The sequence below is a fragment of the Labrus bergylta genome, chromosome 5 (genome assembly GCF_963930695.1).
Source record: "Labrus bergylta chromosome 5, fLabBer1.1, whole genome shotgun sequence".
NCBI lineage: Eukaryota > Metazoa > Chordata > Actinopteri > Labriformes > Labridae > Labrus > Labrus bergylta.
Window position 1 is genome coordinate 1,880,845 of NC_089199.1, and position 18,426 is coordinate 1,899,270.

The 18,426-nt window shown below is 39.4% G+C and overlaps 1 protein-coding gene across 2 annotated transcripts; it reads right to left on the reverse strand.

Annotated features, from left to right (window-relative positions):
- Positions 1 to 1,447: 1,447 nt before the first annotated feature.
- On the reverse strand, positions 1,448 to 17,939 carry capzb (capping actin protein of muscle Z-line subunit beta). Of its 2 annotated transcripts, XM_065954527.1 has the most exons (10): positions 17,709 to 17,939; positions 9,582 to 9,671; positions 7,680 to 7,801; positions 6,742 to 6,855; positions 6,514 to 6,655; positions 5,367 to 5,483; positions 5,206 to 5,271; positions 4,102 to 4,178; positions 3,642 to 3,743; positions 1,448 to 2,544 (listed from the first exon to the last, which is right to left on the reverse strand). In XM_065954527.1, the coding sequence occupies exons 1-9, from the start codon at positions 17,709 to 17,711 to the stop codon at positions 3,650 to 3,652; spliced, it is 825 nt and encodes a 274-aa protein (XP_065810599.1). In that variant the 5' UTR covers positions 17,712 to 17,939; the 3' UTR covers positions 1,448 to 2,544; positions 3,642 to 3,649. The 2 variants fall into 2 exon arrangements, with proteins under 2 accessions (XP_065810599.1, XP_020513473.1); XM_020657817.3 differs by lacking the exon at positions 3,642 to 3,743 and having other exon boundaries at positions 17,709 to 17,938.
- Between the last annotated feature and the right edge of the window lie 487 nt (positions 17,940 to 18,426).

Consider the following 18,426-nt stretch of genomic DNA (forward strand, 5'->3'; position numbering starts at 1 on the left):
TAAGTAAGGTCACAAGTCACAGCTCAGCCTGCTCATGCCTATCTAAAGTATTTTCATAACATGTCAAGTTTCATGAACATACGGGGCTCTTCATCTGCCCCATTACACATCGAACAGGGAACGTTTTTTGGCACTCTGCACCTGGTTTTAGTTTGAAAAAAATCCACCACAGGGTCAAGAACTGTTCATGTTATCACAGAATAATATTCAACCTTGAATTCCTGACCTTTTACATCCCTTGTCAAGATGTAGCAATATTAGTAGACACCAGATTACAGAGGGAGCAAGAATATGTCAAATAAAGTCAGGAGGTTCTTACATTTAACCTTATGTAGCCTGTGAAGTCCAAAAAAGTAAAAAGCTTCTTCAATATTTTCCAGATATTTTTTTACTTTTTGAACTTCAGTGGCTCCTTATAAACTACATCACAGTGGCAATGAAATGTCAAAAATTCTATCATTTAAACATCATTTTACATCAGTAAATCATATTGAAAAGATAATTGTATAACACACAAAAGAGACAAGTTTTAAAAATATGTCATGTGGTCGATTTAGAGGGTAAGTTTCAGGATTCTAGTAGGCATACTTTCAGGCTGGCTAGATAAACAAATTGTGTTTATTCATTAAGAAAGTCTCTAAAGGAAGAGACTACTATAGTCAATGATTAACTGAAGTACAAGTAGCAAGTCATGATTTAGCTACAGGTAAAAGTACTAGAAGTAGCCTATAGTACTGGATTGTAGACATTTATAGGCCTAAATCAGATTAATGGTTGAACAGATGCAAGATTGGCTTCAGAAGAACATTTTGGTTGCATAGTTGCATAAAATGTAGATTTATTCAGTTGACGAGTAGGTCAATCTTAAAACTTTACATCATGTTATTTACTTAAGTAAATGTTCTTAGATTATTTCCTGAGCTGACTTTTGCTTCATTTAAATAAAAAGCTCGAACATGTTTTTTGATATTGTAAACATTAAATCTACTAAATCTTTTTTCTTGGTAAACAGTTTTTAATAGTTTGTTTGCTAATGTGAGCATTTACCTTGTTTGGCCCTCTCAAGCTTAAATATTTGCAGTCTATGGCTGTAAGCCTTGTTGAAATGCCAGCCCCATGAGAAGATAAAACATTACACAAAACGGAGTAGATGAATGCTGCTAAATGGCTGCTAACATTTATGTCCTTTGAGCTACATTTTATTTGAACTCCCCACTACATATTCAGGGTTAACCCTAACCCCAACCAATCAAGAATCAAAGTTGTGGGCAAAAACAAAACCAACACATCTACTGAAAACTAGAATGTAGTGTATTCATGAATTCAAGGTTTTCTTCCTGCTCATAAACACTTTAAGTGGCAGTTAGTACCTGGCTATGCAGTTCATCAAATCCCTGCTCATGAACCATTTGGAATTATGAGAGAAGACAAAACTTAAGAACAGGGGTAGCTTTTTGCCGTTTTTATTGTTGCTGGAGGCTCTAATACAATATGAATCATAAGCTTTACAAAATAAAAACAAAACAAAATACAACAAAAGATTCCCCTCCAAAATGGAAACAGTTGGATATTTCCGCTATAAGACAAAAAGACAAACTGTGACCCCCAACATTGACGTAGTAAGTGAAGAGAGAGAAAGGTTGAAGAAGCTGAACAGAGGGGATGCAAACTGTCATGTTATACACCGTGTAGGGAGTCGGGTTGACAACGTGGGTGCCATCACCTGGTGATTATAACAGTCCATGCCCATGTTTTAATAAGTCTACATTTCCGCTCACTGCAGCCAATATGCTCCCACACAGGCGCACATGCACGTGGACAAAGTGGAGTTCAGAGTGACACATTAGCTAAAGGCCGCCCTAGTGTTCACACTGTTTACATCGCCCAGAATAATGACAGTTGTACACGGACAGTCATATTTTTTATACAAATATATCATGGGGGGTGTTGTTGACAAAAATAGGTGCAAGAATTAAATTTGATGTACATAATAATGACAGCCCCACAGGAGACACTGTCCGTTTCCTCGTCACTGAGGAGGTGTGGGGAGACAGCCGCTCGTTTCAAAGCGACTGAGGTCACATCAGCAGTGAGAACATCAGGGATTATTTCACACTGTAAGATTATCATTAACCGTGGTAATACTATCATTATATTCATAACATGGGAGAGAAGAGACAGAGAGAAGAAGAGAGGTGAAGAGAAGACAGAGGGAGCGGGGTGAGTGAATGGCTTCATGGCAGATGAGATGCATGAAAACAAGTTTTGACAGGAAAAACAAAACGAAAAGAACTTTTTGTATTTTTTCCACAAAAGAACAAGAGTGCAGCACTGAAACAGGCATGGAGGGAGGGACGTAAAGAAACAGAGAAAAGATGGCAGAGATGAGGCGGAGAGAGTGAGAGAGAGAGAGAGAGAGAGACAGAAGAATAAAAACAACAGTAGCATCTCTAGGGGTTATTTTGCGTTTTGCGTTTGAGTGCCTCCACCAGGTTTAACTTCAGAGCTTCCTGCTTTGACTTCTCACCCAAAGTCTGAACACTCCTGTGAGGGGGAGACAAAAAGAAGGGAGAGAGAGTCAGTTGTGTGCAAGAGAAGAAAAAAAACACGACGACAGCGAGAGACTGGGAAAGTTTCTGCAGTGTGATGGAAACAATGTGTTAGTTTGTAAGAGAATCACTGGATGTTCTGAAAAGTATGAGTTGAATTCTCCTTCCCTGTAGAGACAAAAATACATACCATGACATCGCATATGTACCACTGCAAACAGGAAATATTAAAGTCAGGCAAATAAAACCTCCAGTTATTTTTTCATGCAGGTAAACCGTGTGCCTCACCTGCTCGCAGTGACTACCTTTACATGCACACAGTATTAAATTGTCTGCTCTCTTATTTTGAAAAGGGAATATAATCATACCAAGCTGTGTATTAACGATGATTATTCCACAAACGTTCCTGTGAACCTGCAGCAGTGCATTCTCCTATAACCAGCTGCTTCCATTCATCCAATCAGATTCTTTAAAAAGGTTAAAGCTGTGCATATTTCTGCATATCTAAAATCTTTAAAAGGTTTTTTTTAAATTGGCCAATCCTTTTGTTTTACAAACACACCATTTTAAAGCCTTGCAAAATGTCTACTAGTCGGTTTGTTTATGACACACAACTGAACGTAAACAGGCCACCGGCATGTGTTGCAAACAGGGGAATAAAACTTAACGAGACACATGTTCCAAAGAAGTTCCTATAAACCCAAAAGTGACTGCTTCCCCACAATCGTCTTTATCTGGATATATTTTTAACATCTGTTCAGCTATGAGAGTTGCATATAAAATCCTCACTGTGTTTCTCAGGGTTTCAGATACAATCCTGTTAATCATAGGAGGCTGTCTATGCACTTCTTTCACACACACTTTGCCCCAGTGGGTCTTCTTCTGATAGGACAAGTGTCTAAAATAAACACTATTTCAGGAAACTGCAAAACATCAGGGCTGACATGATGTTAGACATGTTGATGTAGAAGGTATGATTCTGTCTAGCGACCTTGAGGCTTATGAAAGGGGGCACCAGAGAGAATCACCATATGCCTTTTCATTTTCTAGTAAGCACACACACACGACAAACTTGGTCATGCCAGGTTGTACCTCTGACACTAGTCAATGAAGATCTGACGCTGGGTGAGCACCTGTGACAGCTCCTTCTGGAGCTGCCGGTACTTTTGGTTATCAGGCAGTGACTCAATAGATCTGGAGCACAGAGGAGAGACAGTGGGGAGGGGGAGGGGGGGTTTTAAAGGGATTGACAGAGGATTGAGAACAGAGAGTAAGAATAATGGCAGCAGAAATGAAATGTGGGGCAAAAGGCAATAAAAGAATCAAAGTGACAGAAAGGGAAAGTGGGAGGAGATAAAGTGAATACTGAGACAACTGGAACTAGAAGTTTGAAGTGAAAAGGCAGGTTTAATGAAATGATACAAGATATGATAGAAATGGGAAAAAGAGAAAGACATGATCTGTTGACTCGTACATGGAGACCCTGCAGACTGGACTTGCTCTGAATAAAAGGGGATGGTTAGAGTAAACTATAAAAGGCCTGTCGTGTTACCTTAGGCCGTTGACGATGTCCTTGGTCTTGCCAAAGTAGATTTCATTCAGTGTGGAGCGAATCTTATTCTCCATGTCCTTAAACAAGAAAAAAGACATTCCTCAGTTTAAGTGTGATTTCTACTATTTTCCTGTGTTGCACAGATGCTTCTTTGATATGTGCTGAAAAGGATGTTCAGTTAACACACTGCAGGGCAACATGAATGACTTCCTCTTCACTGGAGTTGAACAATGCATTTAGTTAGAGTACCCAGAGTACCCTGGGTTCAAAGGAAGAAATAAACAAGCTGCTCTCACTTTAGTCTGTCCTTTAAATCTGAACATTAACAATGAAACACTTACAAAGACTTTTACTTTTAAACTGCTTTGCAATCCAGAAGATCCCTGAGAAAGACTTGGTTATAGCTTCTCCAACACTAATTAACTGTCATTTCTGTCAGTCCTCAGATGTCTGGTTATCTATTCTTTGCATGTTTTCTGCATTCAATACCACTAAATGAAACTCATTTAAAGCAGTGTTACGAATAAAGGCTTTATATGTGATTTTTTGATCCAGCAGATGTCGCCCTTGAGCACCAGCATGAAACCAAAACTTTGCGCTGCATTGTTGTGTTAGCATGCTAATGCTAGCGATCTTTATTATGCTCGTATCTTCACACTGCATGTAAATTTACCTGAAATGAGCGTGATCTAGAAACACAGTTAAGCAGTGAGTACAGTATGTTATTCTTCTTTTCTCTAGTCCCTCAATTAAACAACTTTTATATGTGAGGGGAGGAGTCAGCCGGCCATCCCGGCGATGTAAACAAACTAAAGATAGGACTCTGAAAACATCACAGACAGTGGGACTCAGGTGTTACACCCATTGTAGACAGTCATGACTCACAGAGTTATTTTCAGAGGATATACTTGATTTATATTACATTGAAGTGTGAAAAATCACATAGAAAGACTTTAAGAAAAGTGGGATTTATTGCTGGACAGTTTTTAGAAAAGGTGGACTAATTCCACTGGTACATAGGTCATAATGTCATGAGCAGAATCCCTGTTTTAGGCAGGTGGTGAAGGGGTTTAAAACAAGCACAATATATGATGTCATACTAACTTCAACAAGGCGGCCGATGTTGGCGATGTGGGGATTGTTCTCTCCAACCTGGTCATCTCTTTCCATCTAAGAAAAGATGGAACAGGTTTAGTACACAATGAACAACAAGCTGGACGTCTGAATGAGTCATCTGTGTATTCTTCTGTAGTGTAATACAGCACCTGTCTTGTAAGGCTGCCTCCCAGGTTCATGGTACCAGAGCCGGTCTTAGTTGTCTGGAGCCACAGCATGACGGTGGAGGTGAGTTTGTAGTGAGCATTGCGACCGCTGGACTTCTCCTGCGCACACAACGGACACAAAAACCAATTAGACTTTAACGTGGTGTTGCTGTCTTAGGATTCATGAAAGTGCGTACTGATAATAACAGTCACAGGCCTACCGTCTGTATAAAAGAAACCCCCCTCCTTCACTTACTGTAAAATGATTGGATAGATAGTTGAGCCTCTTTTATAAGGAATATGAATCTTATATTTGCCAGAGGTGGTAACATGTTTATTCTGTATTATAAGCTGTAAAGGGATGCATAGGGTTCAGGTCTACAAGGGGTGTTGCAATGCATTAATATATACTGATCTATCAATTCATTGATTTGATAACATCATTCCATATGATCATCTTGAAAACATTTTGGATTTTGAAACTGAATGGGTGCTTGAGTCAGAGAGATAAAACAAGCAGCGAAGAAAAGGCCTGAAAAATCAAGCTCTAGCCATTTTCACTTATGAACTCCTCAAAACTTCTAAATAAATTTCTTGGAACTGTCCTAGATTATCACCTGTCAGACAAGAGAGAGTCTCCTGAAGTAAGAACTGACCTAAAAATATCTGCTACACAATGCGACAATGAGAACATTTGCCTTTATAGCAATGCTTTGATTGGCTGTTAGGGTTAACACATGCAGCTCACCCAGAAAACCTCAGGAGTGTGAAGGCTTCTGATATTGATTCAACTGTCTGGAATCATAACCTGGATTCCAGACAAAGCACATCAAGATGTTGTATCAAATATAAATGCAAGTGATTGTGCATATAGCAACAACTCACGTTGATAACAGGCCCCAGATTTGATGAAATCAAAATTGTATCCTGTCCAACCTTATGATATCAATGTTTGTAATGCTGCATCACTGTAATCTAAGGGCAAACCAGATGGCCCTTATTTCAATGCAGAGAATTATAAGCACCTTTCTAAACATTAAAACTAAACACGCTTCACATTTGCCAGCTTATGAAAACAGATAGCCAAGATGAGAGGTTTGTATTTCAAACACAACTGTGTCATTCTGTGTCCCATCAGCATCAGTCTCACCTGCACCTCTACCACATGGATGGAGTCCCAGCACCCTTTGATCTTCTTGGATCCGTCCCCGGCCTTCTTGATGAGAATAACTCCAGCAAAGCCATGATCCAAGTCCCAAAGGTACACGGAGGACACACCACCCTCAAAGTACCTGAGAAACGGACATCAGAGGTCACAGCGGGTCACACTCACCGTTTATTAAAAAACATCCCCTGACGTTGCTCAGCTGGTACTCACAGGTCTCTGTACTGGTCAAAGGCGTTATTGGCTTCGACCTCGAGTTTCCTCAAGCGAGCTGAAGGCATGGCACCATCTTCAATGGGAGGTTCATATTTGTTACTCCATGGGGATCTGAAGAAGTCAAGACGATGACAGAATTTGGTTTAAATATGTATCTTACTAAATGTTGAGCTGGCAACATTCAGCAGTGACTTACTGCAATGGTTAGTGACCTTATGGTGACAGTAGACATGATATACCATTATTATTATTATGTTTTCTTTTTAATGTAATTATCATTCCTGCAAGAAAAATGTTTACTTATAACAACAACATCATCCATAGCAATAATAATTTAACTAGCTGGCATGTGGTATACGAGAGGAAAGCAAAGATCCTGTCACAGAAAGTGGGTGAGTTTAGAAAGTTATGAAAGTGTTAAAGTCACAGCTATTTGAAGAAGTAACTTTGTAGCTGATATGCACAGTTATGGAAAGTGAACAAGATGCTCTCCTCTGCTTCCCTTTGATTGCTGCGAGTAATAATAATAATAATAATACATTTTATTTATAAGCGCCTTTCAGGACACACAAGGACACTGTATAACAATCAAGTGATGCAACGGATCACAAATCTCGTGGTTCGGATTGGATCACGGATTTGTGTCAAGGACTGGATAAAAAAAAAGTATAAAGAAACTTTTCTTCTACTCGGCTAACTTTAACTGTAACTTTGCACATATACAGCAAAACAAAATCACAGAGCCTCACAAATATATATCAAATTCTCAATTTTCATTTGCTTTATACAAAATGCTACAATTCCAATAAAACAAACGAGGACAAACCTGAGCTCCCTTTTCCCCTTAGAGGATGCCTCTAAAAAAAAAAATCAGAGTATTGCAGTATCTTAAAGAAAGAACATTCAAATCTCTGAAGTGTAGATATAAACTCTACCTGTAGGAGTCACCGTCTCGGTTGTAATCACAGAGCAGATAGTCTTTGCCCACCACCTTGTCCCGGGCGATCTTCAGGGGCTGGTCCACAGAGGAAAGGAGGTCCTCACACAGACTGGGCACCTTGATGCAAACACACAGAGGAAAACGTTTAGCCAAGGACACAGTCAACGAGGCTAACTCACAAGTTTGTAACACATTTTTAACTCCTTATAACTTCATTAAAAGTGTTGTTTTTTTCCTGAGATCATACAACGTATGAGCTCATTTTTTTATTTGTTCTGTAAAAAAAATATTTTCTGTTGTGTGTACAAAGTGACCAAACAGGAAAAACAAAAGCAGAATTGTTTGTGATATCTCATTTTATGTCAAAGATGTTTTTTCTTGCCTTATGTCTCAAGTTTCAGCCTGACTCACTTAACTGAGGTTATATTACGCTTTACTGGAATATAATATCATGAGAAACAAAATATCTAGACGATAAGGAAGTACAAATTACTAATCACAGACTGACATGGACCCCTTGCGCGATGTCCTCCAATATCAAAGCACAGACAAAGAAGAGCCCTGTTTTCCACTAAAAGTTCCCACAACCTTCAAACCACCCACACCTGGCGGCCCTGACTGGGTGAGACAAGAAACGGGGAGGGGGGGTCCAGTGGGAAGAGTGAGGCATATTGTAGAGACAGAGGAGAAGAAAGGAGGAGACAGGAGAGATACGGGACAAACAGGGGAGAAAGGTGATTTCAGGTGACGCGAGGAGGGATGCTGGCGCTAAAAAGTGTCTGGCAGGAGGAAGTGAGTGACAGTTGAGATAATAATCACTAACAACTGGACACACTGAGATAGGTGAGGAGAAAGCCAAGGCTCAGAGGGGGAGAGGTTAAAGGTGAGAGAGGAGGAAGGAGAACGGGTGGGGGTCTGACTGGCATCTACTCCACAAAACAAGGTGCCATGCAGACACTGGTAAAGTGTGATTTGATTTGTGTCAGATTTCACTTAGCAGCTGGCACGGCCGTGATGTTTCCACAGAACTGTTTGAAATGATCACATTACAATGTTCATGTTTTTTGAGAAAGGAAACATAAGACGTGTTTCACATGGGGGTTAGATATGAGGAATCAAGACAAAAGTATGAATTATTAGTTTCAATTGCACACAACCTCAAACACAAGCACATATATAAAGAAATGTTTGATAGGTGACACCGTAGATCAAAAAAGAACAACCAGAGCCCGGTTTCTGTTTACAATAAAATTAAGCTAACTCCGGGTTTTCAGTTTCAGAAACTTTGAGTCGCTACCAATGGTGCCTGCGGGTCTTTTTTTCTGTGAACTATGAGTTTCTCTTTTACTCATCTCCCATTTAGCATGAAGTAGCAGTGTGACACACTGTTTCAATTCCTTGTTGACACAGTCCATTCCTCTGCAAATATTGGAAGACATCGATATGCATAAGTTAATGCATAAAGGAAATGTGAAATCCTGGCTGGTTACTGAAGGACCATGTTTATTATTACAAGATGAATGATTAATAATTCATGAGTCTATGGACAGATACAGTGATCTCTGTCTTTGAGTTCAAGTCAAACACATCATGGGTTCTTCTTCCTCAGCTCAAAGTGTGTGTATAAGTCACTCTATATGCTCTCTGTCTATGTGGACATCAGCTGCACTGAAGCATAACCATGCAGCACTGAAATAATCCAGTAATCACTGATTAAGGTAAACTAATGTGTATGAGGTTTTACCGTCGAAATATTTGGCTTTGGTTATGTCAAAGCATTTAGAAAACAGTTCTTCTTATTTTTGAGATATGAATAAAGGTATAATGATATTTTAAGTTTATTCTTATTTTTTAAACCTGGAAATCTGGCAGGATGAAGCACAAAAAATAAACTTACCAGGTCAATGAGGTCACTGAGGTTCTTCTCGATCTGCTGAGGAGGCAGACGCCTCATCAGGTCCAGGGCACAGTCCAGCTGCTGCTCATTCTGAGAACAGACAAAACGCAGAGAAAACATTTTTTTTAAATTATAGTCACACACAACAGTTCTTTGCTTCACAACAAAACCCCTCATAAGCTATGATGTGGTGTACTGGTATCAGATTGAAGGATTGAATCTGCCAAGTTGGTTGTGAAACCACACATTGCCTTTGACAAAAAACATGACTTTTTAACATAGTTCATAAAGAAAAACCTATTTGATGACCCAAAAACAACCATGCATTATTTTTTAACAAAATCAGTAAATGTTCAAAGTGATACTGTAATGACAGAGATATTTCCCATCAAAGCTCAACTGTACAAACAGAAACATGACCTATGTATAGAACACTAGACAAGTACAACATTCAACAGGGTTAACATGCGTTTGTAATACCTGCTGATGTCATATAGTGATTTGTTTATCATTAAGAATTCACTTTTTTTATAACTGCAATATCATTTTGTGCAGAGGTTTGGCACTGCAGCTGCAGTATGAAGCCGACAGACACGGATGTAATTACACTAAACAGCAACACAAGCCTTGTCATAATCATTACAAATTAGATTACTATTTAAAAGGCTTTTTATTGCCTGAACAACACAGCTGCTTTTAAAGTGTTCTTCAGAACATAGTGTAATATTAAAAAGGGCTGGTTAAAAATATCGATTCATCAATGCATTGCAATTACATTCCCAATTCAATATCAATTCAGGGAAATCCTGAGATCGATTTTTTTATGTTGTAATGACGCCCCTCTCCAGTGCACTGTGGGTGCTGTGAATTCAGGTCAGGCACAATTGTGCGATTTAGATCATATTGTAAATCAATGTTTTATTTTATTGTTTGTTAAATAATGCAACGATAAAATACATTTTTGAGTCAATTTGTTCTAAACCAATACAACTTATACAAAAATACATAATTATTGAACAAATATCAGAAGGTACTGTGATGAGTTATCTGGGTATTTCTGTCAGCTATAATATGTATTACTAAATCAATATCGAAGCATAAAGCATTGAAATCGAATTGAATTGTCAGCTCTTATATTAAATATCAATGTAACACATATATAATATACCGCAACATTTTGAGACTGATCAAATTTACAGTCAAGGTGGTTTTTATGTCTATAAACCTTGTATCTGGTTGTCTAAACTACCCATGTGACACCAATGAAACACTGCAGCCTGATCGCAGCGTCTTTAAAAACGGAAAGGATGCATCCGAATCAGTGGAAAACAATATTCAGGAAGCTGAAGAGGGCAGAAAAGAGTACAACTCTTTAGATCATAAATGTAGTCATCATCAACACGCCACCTCCCTCGTTAAGAAAGCTCCAGATAATTACCCAGTAATGATGTTGAGCACATCAGCTCAATTGGACTTTACACAGACTATGTGCCTGGTGGGATAAAGTCTGTTTGATTCCTCTGTTAACAGGTTCAGATGGTTAGATTTTCACATGTGGGTCCTCCTGGTAATGCCTGGACATGTTCAGGAAAGCAGTGTTTGTGTGAAAGTGAGGCTATCTCCATTACCAATATCAAGAGCCACTAGAGAAAGAACAATTGTTGCTTGATTTTACCTTTACCTTGAGTTTTTACGGGTGGATCACATTTCTACACTGCTTCTGTCGACTGACAAGTTAACTTGACCTTAAGAATTTCAACTTACTCAGGCTTTAAGACAGAGTTTCATCTCATCCAGTCTCTATTTTTATAAAGAAGAGTTCTGTAAAATGTTCTGTCCATGGACACAAACACTACAGCCATCTGCACATGGTCCCTGAGGTGAGATCTGTTTTTAATCTGCCAAAGATCCAGTCATATTAATAGCATTCTACTGCATCTCAAAAATGTCAAAAACAAACAGCCTTTGTAATAAAAAAGCTTGAGAAATGGCCACTTGATTTCAGCAGATCAGGATCAAGATAAAATATGAGATATATTCTTCCCAGAATGAGGACAGTTGATTTTGAACGCTATACCTCACAACTGAATTTGCTCACTAGCATACTTGAAGTAAGGACTATGAAGATGATTTAAGTGGAAAAATATATTTCATTGTGGCGTCAGGACTTCAGGCTCCAAAAATAATAGAATGACCACTTCAAGCGCCGCCAGGTTTCCAAAACAACACACTGATGATAAAGGCCTGTTACATTCTGTACGAGGGTATGAGAGGAGTTGCAGGAAATCTCCACACCCCCGGAGGCAAACTCTGATTGTACTGTGATGTTAAAGACAACTTTCCAACTTAGAAAACTAAACAGCACTCGTGGTAGTCATATGAGAAGTTACAGAGAGAAAAACCTGTTGGAAATTAAATAGTAAATGCACTTGAATCAGGGAGGACAGGGACCACATTGAATTGCAAAGTGCACAAAACTGGTTTGTGGATAAAACTGTCAGACATAAGGCACATCTGATCTGACCACACCATAACCACTGACAATTGTGTAAAAGTCACCACACTCCACTTTGGAGATAGCAGTTATTAAGATGCAAGGGCGGGAACACACTAAAAACAGGGATTACTGTGTATTGCAAGACACAATGAACAAAAAGTCCCAAACAAACAAAATATGATCTCCGAAAGTTCAGTTCAAATTGTCTTTTTAGTCCACAGAAGAAGGACTTTTACTTTGCGATTACCGCTTTACCCCCCCCCCCCCCAAACCAATGACATTTATTCATCCAGGACAGAGCAGCATAACTAGATGTTTTCCTATATTTTGGAATTTTAGATGATTATTCTTTTAATAACTACAAAACGGAACAACCTTATAGGGAGAAATAGCTCATAATGGACAGACGAGCGAGATTGTCATTACGCACAGAGGAGAAAGATGAAACAGACAGACACTTAAATCATTCACCTGTTCTATTGTAACTTCATTTACCAGAGTAGTGTGCTCTTGCTGTCAAAGCAGCTTCAACGTGCGATGAATGTGCATTGATGTCACTGCTCTAATTATAATAAAGTGTTAAAACATACACAACTGTGTGAAGATTTATTTGAGGTTTGCTGTCTGTTGAAGTAAGAAATGTCCTAATTTGAACGTTAATACAAAGTAGGCCTATTACTAACAATTATTAAAATCCCGAAGATTCAAATTAATCAATAGATACAGTCGGCATCGCGTCATAATTGGGGGCGGGGCCTCACGTGGAGGAAAAGAATCACAGAAAAAAAAAGTACTCCAAAACGATTACTCGTTTTAACAATGGGAATAGTAATCGATTAGAGAACATTTAGTATTTCTGCACCCCTAGTAGGGAATCATTAGAGCAACATCTGTTATTCAAAACATTGACTAAAGACCAATGTTCTACAATTCTACAATTCACTTAGACGCTTTTATCCAAAGTGACGTACAGAGAGTAAGTACAACACAAGCAAGGATCTAGAAAAAAAGGGAACAATGTCAGTAAGAGCAAACGATCAGCTTTGAGTCTGATTGGACACACAGGTGCTGACAGGAAGTGACCAGAGGCAAAGCACAACATTGAGGACAGTTCTTGAGAGCTCTAATCAGTATAGAAACCATCTTATAAGTCATCGTTATCAAACAAAAACCATCGTCATTCCCATCATCATCATCAATAATATGGAGACCATCATCATTAAGTTAGTAGGTATTCATGAAAGAGCTGGGTCTTTAGCTTTTTCTTAAACGTGCAGAGGGACTCTGCAGATCTAATGGAGTTTGGAAGTTCATTCCACCACCAGGGGGTGACAGAGGAGAAGAGTCTAGTCAGAGACTTAGGACTATGTTGTGAAGGTTGGATCAGACGCCTTTCATTGGCAGAGCTCTCTTTAACCTCCATGTTTGTAGAGCGGCATTCAACTCGTACAAGCTAATGTCCCCAGGAAACATCAGCTAGATTGCCAAACAATTTCTCACACAAACAACAAAAAGCCTTAAAAAAAGATCCATAACATTTTCCAGACAGTCAAATACTAGATTGATGACCATGAGCAGGAGTTTGTTTATGAATGTTTCCCCCTAGGTTTATCTGTTTGAGGGGTTGGACTGGTCACCAGCGGAGGTCAAATCTTTTTCTGGCACATAACATAAGCCGTTTTCACATATGCACTCCGGATAATATTTAGATAATTAAAGGAGGACTGCACCGAAGCAACAGAGTCCGCTACATGACGTTATGAGAATATTTGCCTTTAAAATGTATTGTGTTTGGGGCGTGCTGGTGGCGCAATGGTTAGGGCGTGCTTCCCATGTGTTGAGGCTCTCGTCTCGAGCGGTAGGCCCGGGTTCGCTTCCACCCGTGGCCCCTTTCCGCATGTCATTCCCCACTCTCTCCCTGGTTTCTGACTCTATCCACTGTCCTGTCTCTGCATTAAAGGCGCAAAAAAAAAAAAGCCCAAAAATAAATTGTATTGCATTCATAATATAAGGATCAATGCTATGCAGGAAAGAGTAGAGCCATGTGCTCAACTTTAAATTAGAAAAAATATAGACCAATTAAATAAATAATGAATCCCTCTTCACTTCTGTTTGCTATTCTTATACTGAGGAGGTTTTAGTTGATTTACAGGTTTCGGGCTTTGGCTTTTAGAAACAATCTTATTTACATTGAAAACTGTCCCTTAATTAACATACAGGCGCTCAAAACAAGTGTATACAAAGGAAGTCAGAGAGGAAGGGAGAGAACAAGCAGCAATCTCTGGTGTTGAGAAATAAAGCCAATACAGAAGTGCATAAAAACTGCAGTTCCTCAAGTGTCCACTTGAGACTGGCTCCAAAAGACCCAGAAGTCTTGCACATAAACACCCCATCTTATTGGCTCATGTCAACTCCTCACTTCATTTAGATCTCTGAGTTGAGCTAGCACAGAGGGACATCCCAACTTCACATAGCAAGCGCTCTGAAGAGAGAAAATACAATTCTTTACTTTGACTAAGGTTCTACAACTGTTGCTGAAAAAAATCATAGCTTTTCAAGTCTAAACATTTGACGTTTATTAGTATGACTCTAGATTTTTTTTTCCAAAATGATTGTTAAAAAATGACTTCGGTGGTAGACAACTTCAAATTTGTTGTCAGATACTTAACAAATACCATCAATCTGTGCCGGGATTAACCGGGCCTGAGCATGGTTACCTCTTGCATAATACAACACATGCATGGCTTTACATGATCAACGAGCGTGCTCAGTTGAGAAGACAGACGGACTAAAAAAATTGATTTTTCTTTTTAATAAAAGAGGTGCTCGTTCGAGTCCACATCCACACATCGGAGAACAACACAGAGAACATGACAGCATACTTCACTGACTTTGTGGCTTATTTTGAGTCAGATCTGTAGCATCACGGGATTTCTCGATAATGGAGGTGGGGATCAATTGTTCTTCATGCCCACGTTGTGTACCCATGCTTGAGCAACAGTGCTGTGCCTAACAAACCTCTTCCAACCTTGCCAGGGCCAAGGAAGTGTACGTTGCTTGAGCACGGAAATGATCACTTGCACCAGTCAAATGAACTTGACTTTGGGGCGCTGGTGGCGCAGTGGTTAATGCGCACACCCCATGTATGGAGGCTGTCGTCTCAAGCGGGTGGCCCGGGTTCACATCCCGCCTGTGGCTTCTTACCCGCATGTCATTCCCCACTCTCTCTCCCTGATTTCCAACTCTATCTACTGTCCTATCTCTCCATTAAAGGCACAAAAAGCCCCAAAATAAATCTCCACGACTTCAAGGGGGAAATTTACTAGGGAAATTTGCAGGAAAAATTCCAGGTCAAGTCAGAGTGAAATAATCTGGCTGCTTGCTATCATACATTCAGCTCATCCTTAGATTTCAGGAAGTTTAGGAATTTTTGTGCAAGTCACTGAAGTAAATTCCTTATTTGGTTTGAGTTGAGCTTTTTTTTGTTATGTACTCACTTATTCACTCAGTAAATATTTGAAAACAGGGTCAATTTTCCCCATAACCCCCATTCCGTTGAGCAGCAGGGCAATTCTTATTCGCTTTTGCAGATAAATATTCCTTTAATATATGTCAAAGAGGTGAAATTCATACAAAACAATTCTCTTCACTTTAGCTGTGATAATGTCATACTTTTGCCTTACTTTCTCCCCTTTAAATAGTCAAGTCCATTTAGACAAAATAAATGACATTATGACCACTGTGGAGGACACAAAATAAACAGGACTGCATAGCTTCCCCCCAGGGGGTTTCCCTCCCTAAAATATGCAGTGAGCAGCAGGGTATTAAGAGTGAGGGGGAGACCAGCTACAACATGAATTACTGGGGAATGTGTTGGTGATGGAAGTAGGTATGTTATTGCAGAGGGACAAAACCTGTTTTTAAGCTAAACCTACCAGGTTTGTTTCTAAGATTTTTACCTTTATTATTAGCATTATTAGACGATGCCATCAACAACACATAATCCTATAGAAAAAAACAATTTAAACTAATGTCAACATTACTCTTATTACAAATGGTTCTGTACTTGAATTTACTATAATATCAGTGTTGTATAACTGGGTTTACCAGCCTACACTAGGAAACATTGTAACCGATTTGAATATAATTACACCAGTATTTAGTGGCATTATAGGCCAGAGATATGATGAGATCCTTGTCTTCAAGTTACGCTAATGTGTAGTCTACCAATAAAACACACAGAAATGTGCCGACCTGCAGTTTGCAAAACCAATGCATTTACATTGGAATAATCAAGCATGGTAAGAGCAATACATTTTTACAACATTATTTGTAAGCTATTTTTATTTGATTCACCACACCTTAACACTGTGACAAGACCCACTGCATTTGCCTATTAGTGAAGTAACACCTCTTATGAGCATAAACAGACTATACTGATGTAGCTGTTGGCTGGTCAAAAGAACTGAAGGGAGCCCTCTTTCCATAAACATTTTTCCTAAAGGATGACCCTGAACAGAACTGGAGTTTCTTGGTGATATCTCCAATACTGTCACCATGACTCTCCGTTTACTTTTATGCCTGTTTTAACATCTCTTGCAGCTGATTAATCAATCTACTCCATCAGACACCTGTACGCCTTGACACTTTGTTTAGTGCTCCTGTCTCTGTTTAAAACACTAGCTCAGACACACAACCCCTGGGGTCATAGGAGACCTGTAAGCCTGAACCAGCAGGATGGATGAGGTGAGGCCTTGGAGAGAGTGGGCGTCTGCAGAGAACATCCAGCTGGTCTTCACAACTCAAGCATGACATATTTGAGGTTATGTGGAATTACTTACTACAAAACCCAATTTTATAAACATTGCTAAAGCACAAGTTACTCATTACACTAGAAGTGTTTCAGTCAAATATCAGTTTTGTCAAGCTAGATACATTGCTTATTCAGTTATGTCAATGTAATCTATCCTGAAGAGGTTGGAAATCATTCTTAATAGTCAATAAGTAAACAATAGTTGTTGTTGTTGGTGGTATAATTTAGAGATTATTAGAGATAATCATTCCCAGAGATTAAAGAAATATCAACAGAGTCCTGTTCAAATTTACAAGGCAGGAAAACCTGAGCAGAGGAGTCTGACAGCTCGTCGTGGTAAGCAATAGGAGGAGCAGGCAGTCTTATTTTAGCAACAGGCTATTTTAGCCTACGTGTGCGTGTATTGTGCACGACGTTTGGACTTCGTGTGTGTGCGTTACATATTAGGACACCCTACTAATACTATTAACGAACTTGTGACATTTCCAAAACATCCTGTGCTAACTTTGAGCCTACGGGGCATCTCGCTTGGCTAAAAGCTAGCTAGCAGCTAGCTTACTAGTTATCCGAAACAGCTGCTAGCTCAGCCACAAAGCTGTTTTATTCGTATCCGGTTAGCAAGTCCTGCAAACAGTGCATATGCATCGGTGATTTATATACTTGAATCCCCTGCTGCTGCTCTCAGGTTACGACCCAGTCCCTCCACGTACCGCTAACCTATCACCACTTTCCTTTAGCGCTTAGTTAGCAATAGCCAGCCGCCCCACCAAAGCCCTCTTTCCCCGTCTCTCCCTGCCAGCTCTGCCGCGGCCCTTACCATGTCTGCGGCGGTCTGCGACGGTCTCAGCGGGGCAGGGGAGCACGATGACTTTACACTTTCGCGTTACAGTGATGTAACAAACGTCTTCCCTTGTTTCGTGTTGTTTTGTTGTATTTTTAGTCCCCCTCAGAAGATGTTTTGTTCGCCTCTCCCTCACTGAACCCAGCCCTGTCAGCGAAATTCACTTCCTCAACCGGGCTACAGGAAGGAGGCTGCTCTCAGAAAACGGGCCTCGGTTTGCATGTCCGGGTCACTCTGAGTCTCCTTTGCAACAGCCAATAGCGAAGGAGTGAGAAAGGCATTGCCAAGTATGGAAAGAGAGGAGTGGTGCAGCACATATGAAGGCAGAGAGCGCTGAAGGCGGACAAATTCACTGATGGAGCCATAAACGCTTTACAAACGATGGCTGGAACTATGGAGGACTAAAAGTGCCAAAATGAAATATATAAATATATAATTAATTAAATCATTAAATGTGTCATCAATTATTTAATATTGGGAATACATTTCATTTTGGCATTTTTAAATTTCACTTCATTTCACTTTTAAATTTCATTTTGGCACCTTTAGTCCTCCATATTTAATTAATTAAATAATTAATTATATATTTATTTATATATTTGTTGATTTATTTCCAACATTAAATAATTGATGACACATTTAATGATTTAATGAATTATATATTTATATATTTCATTTTGGCACTTTTAGTCCT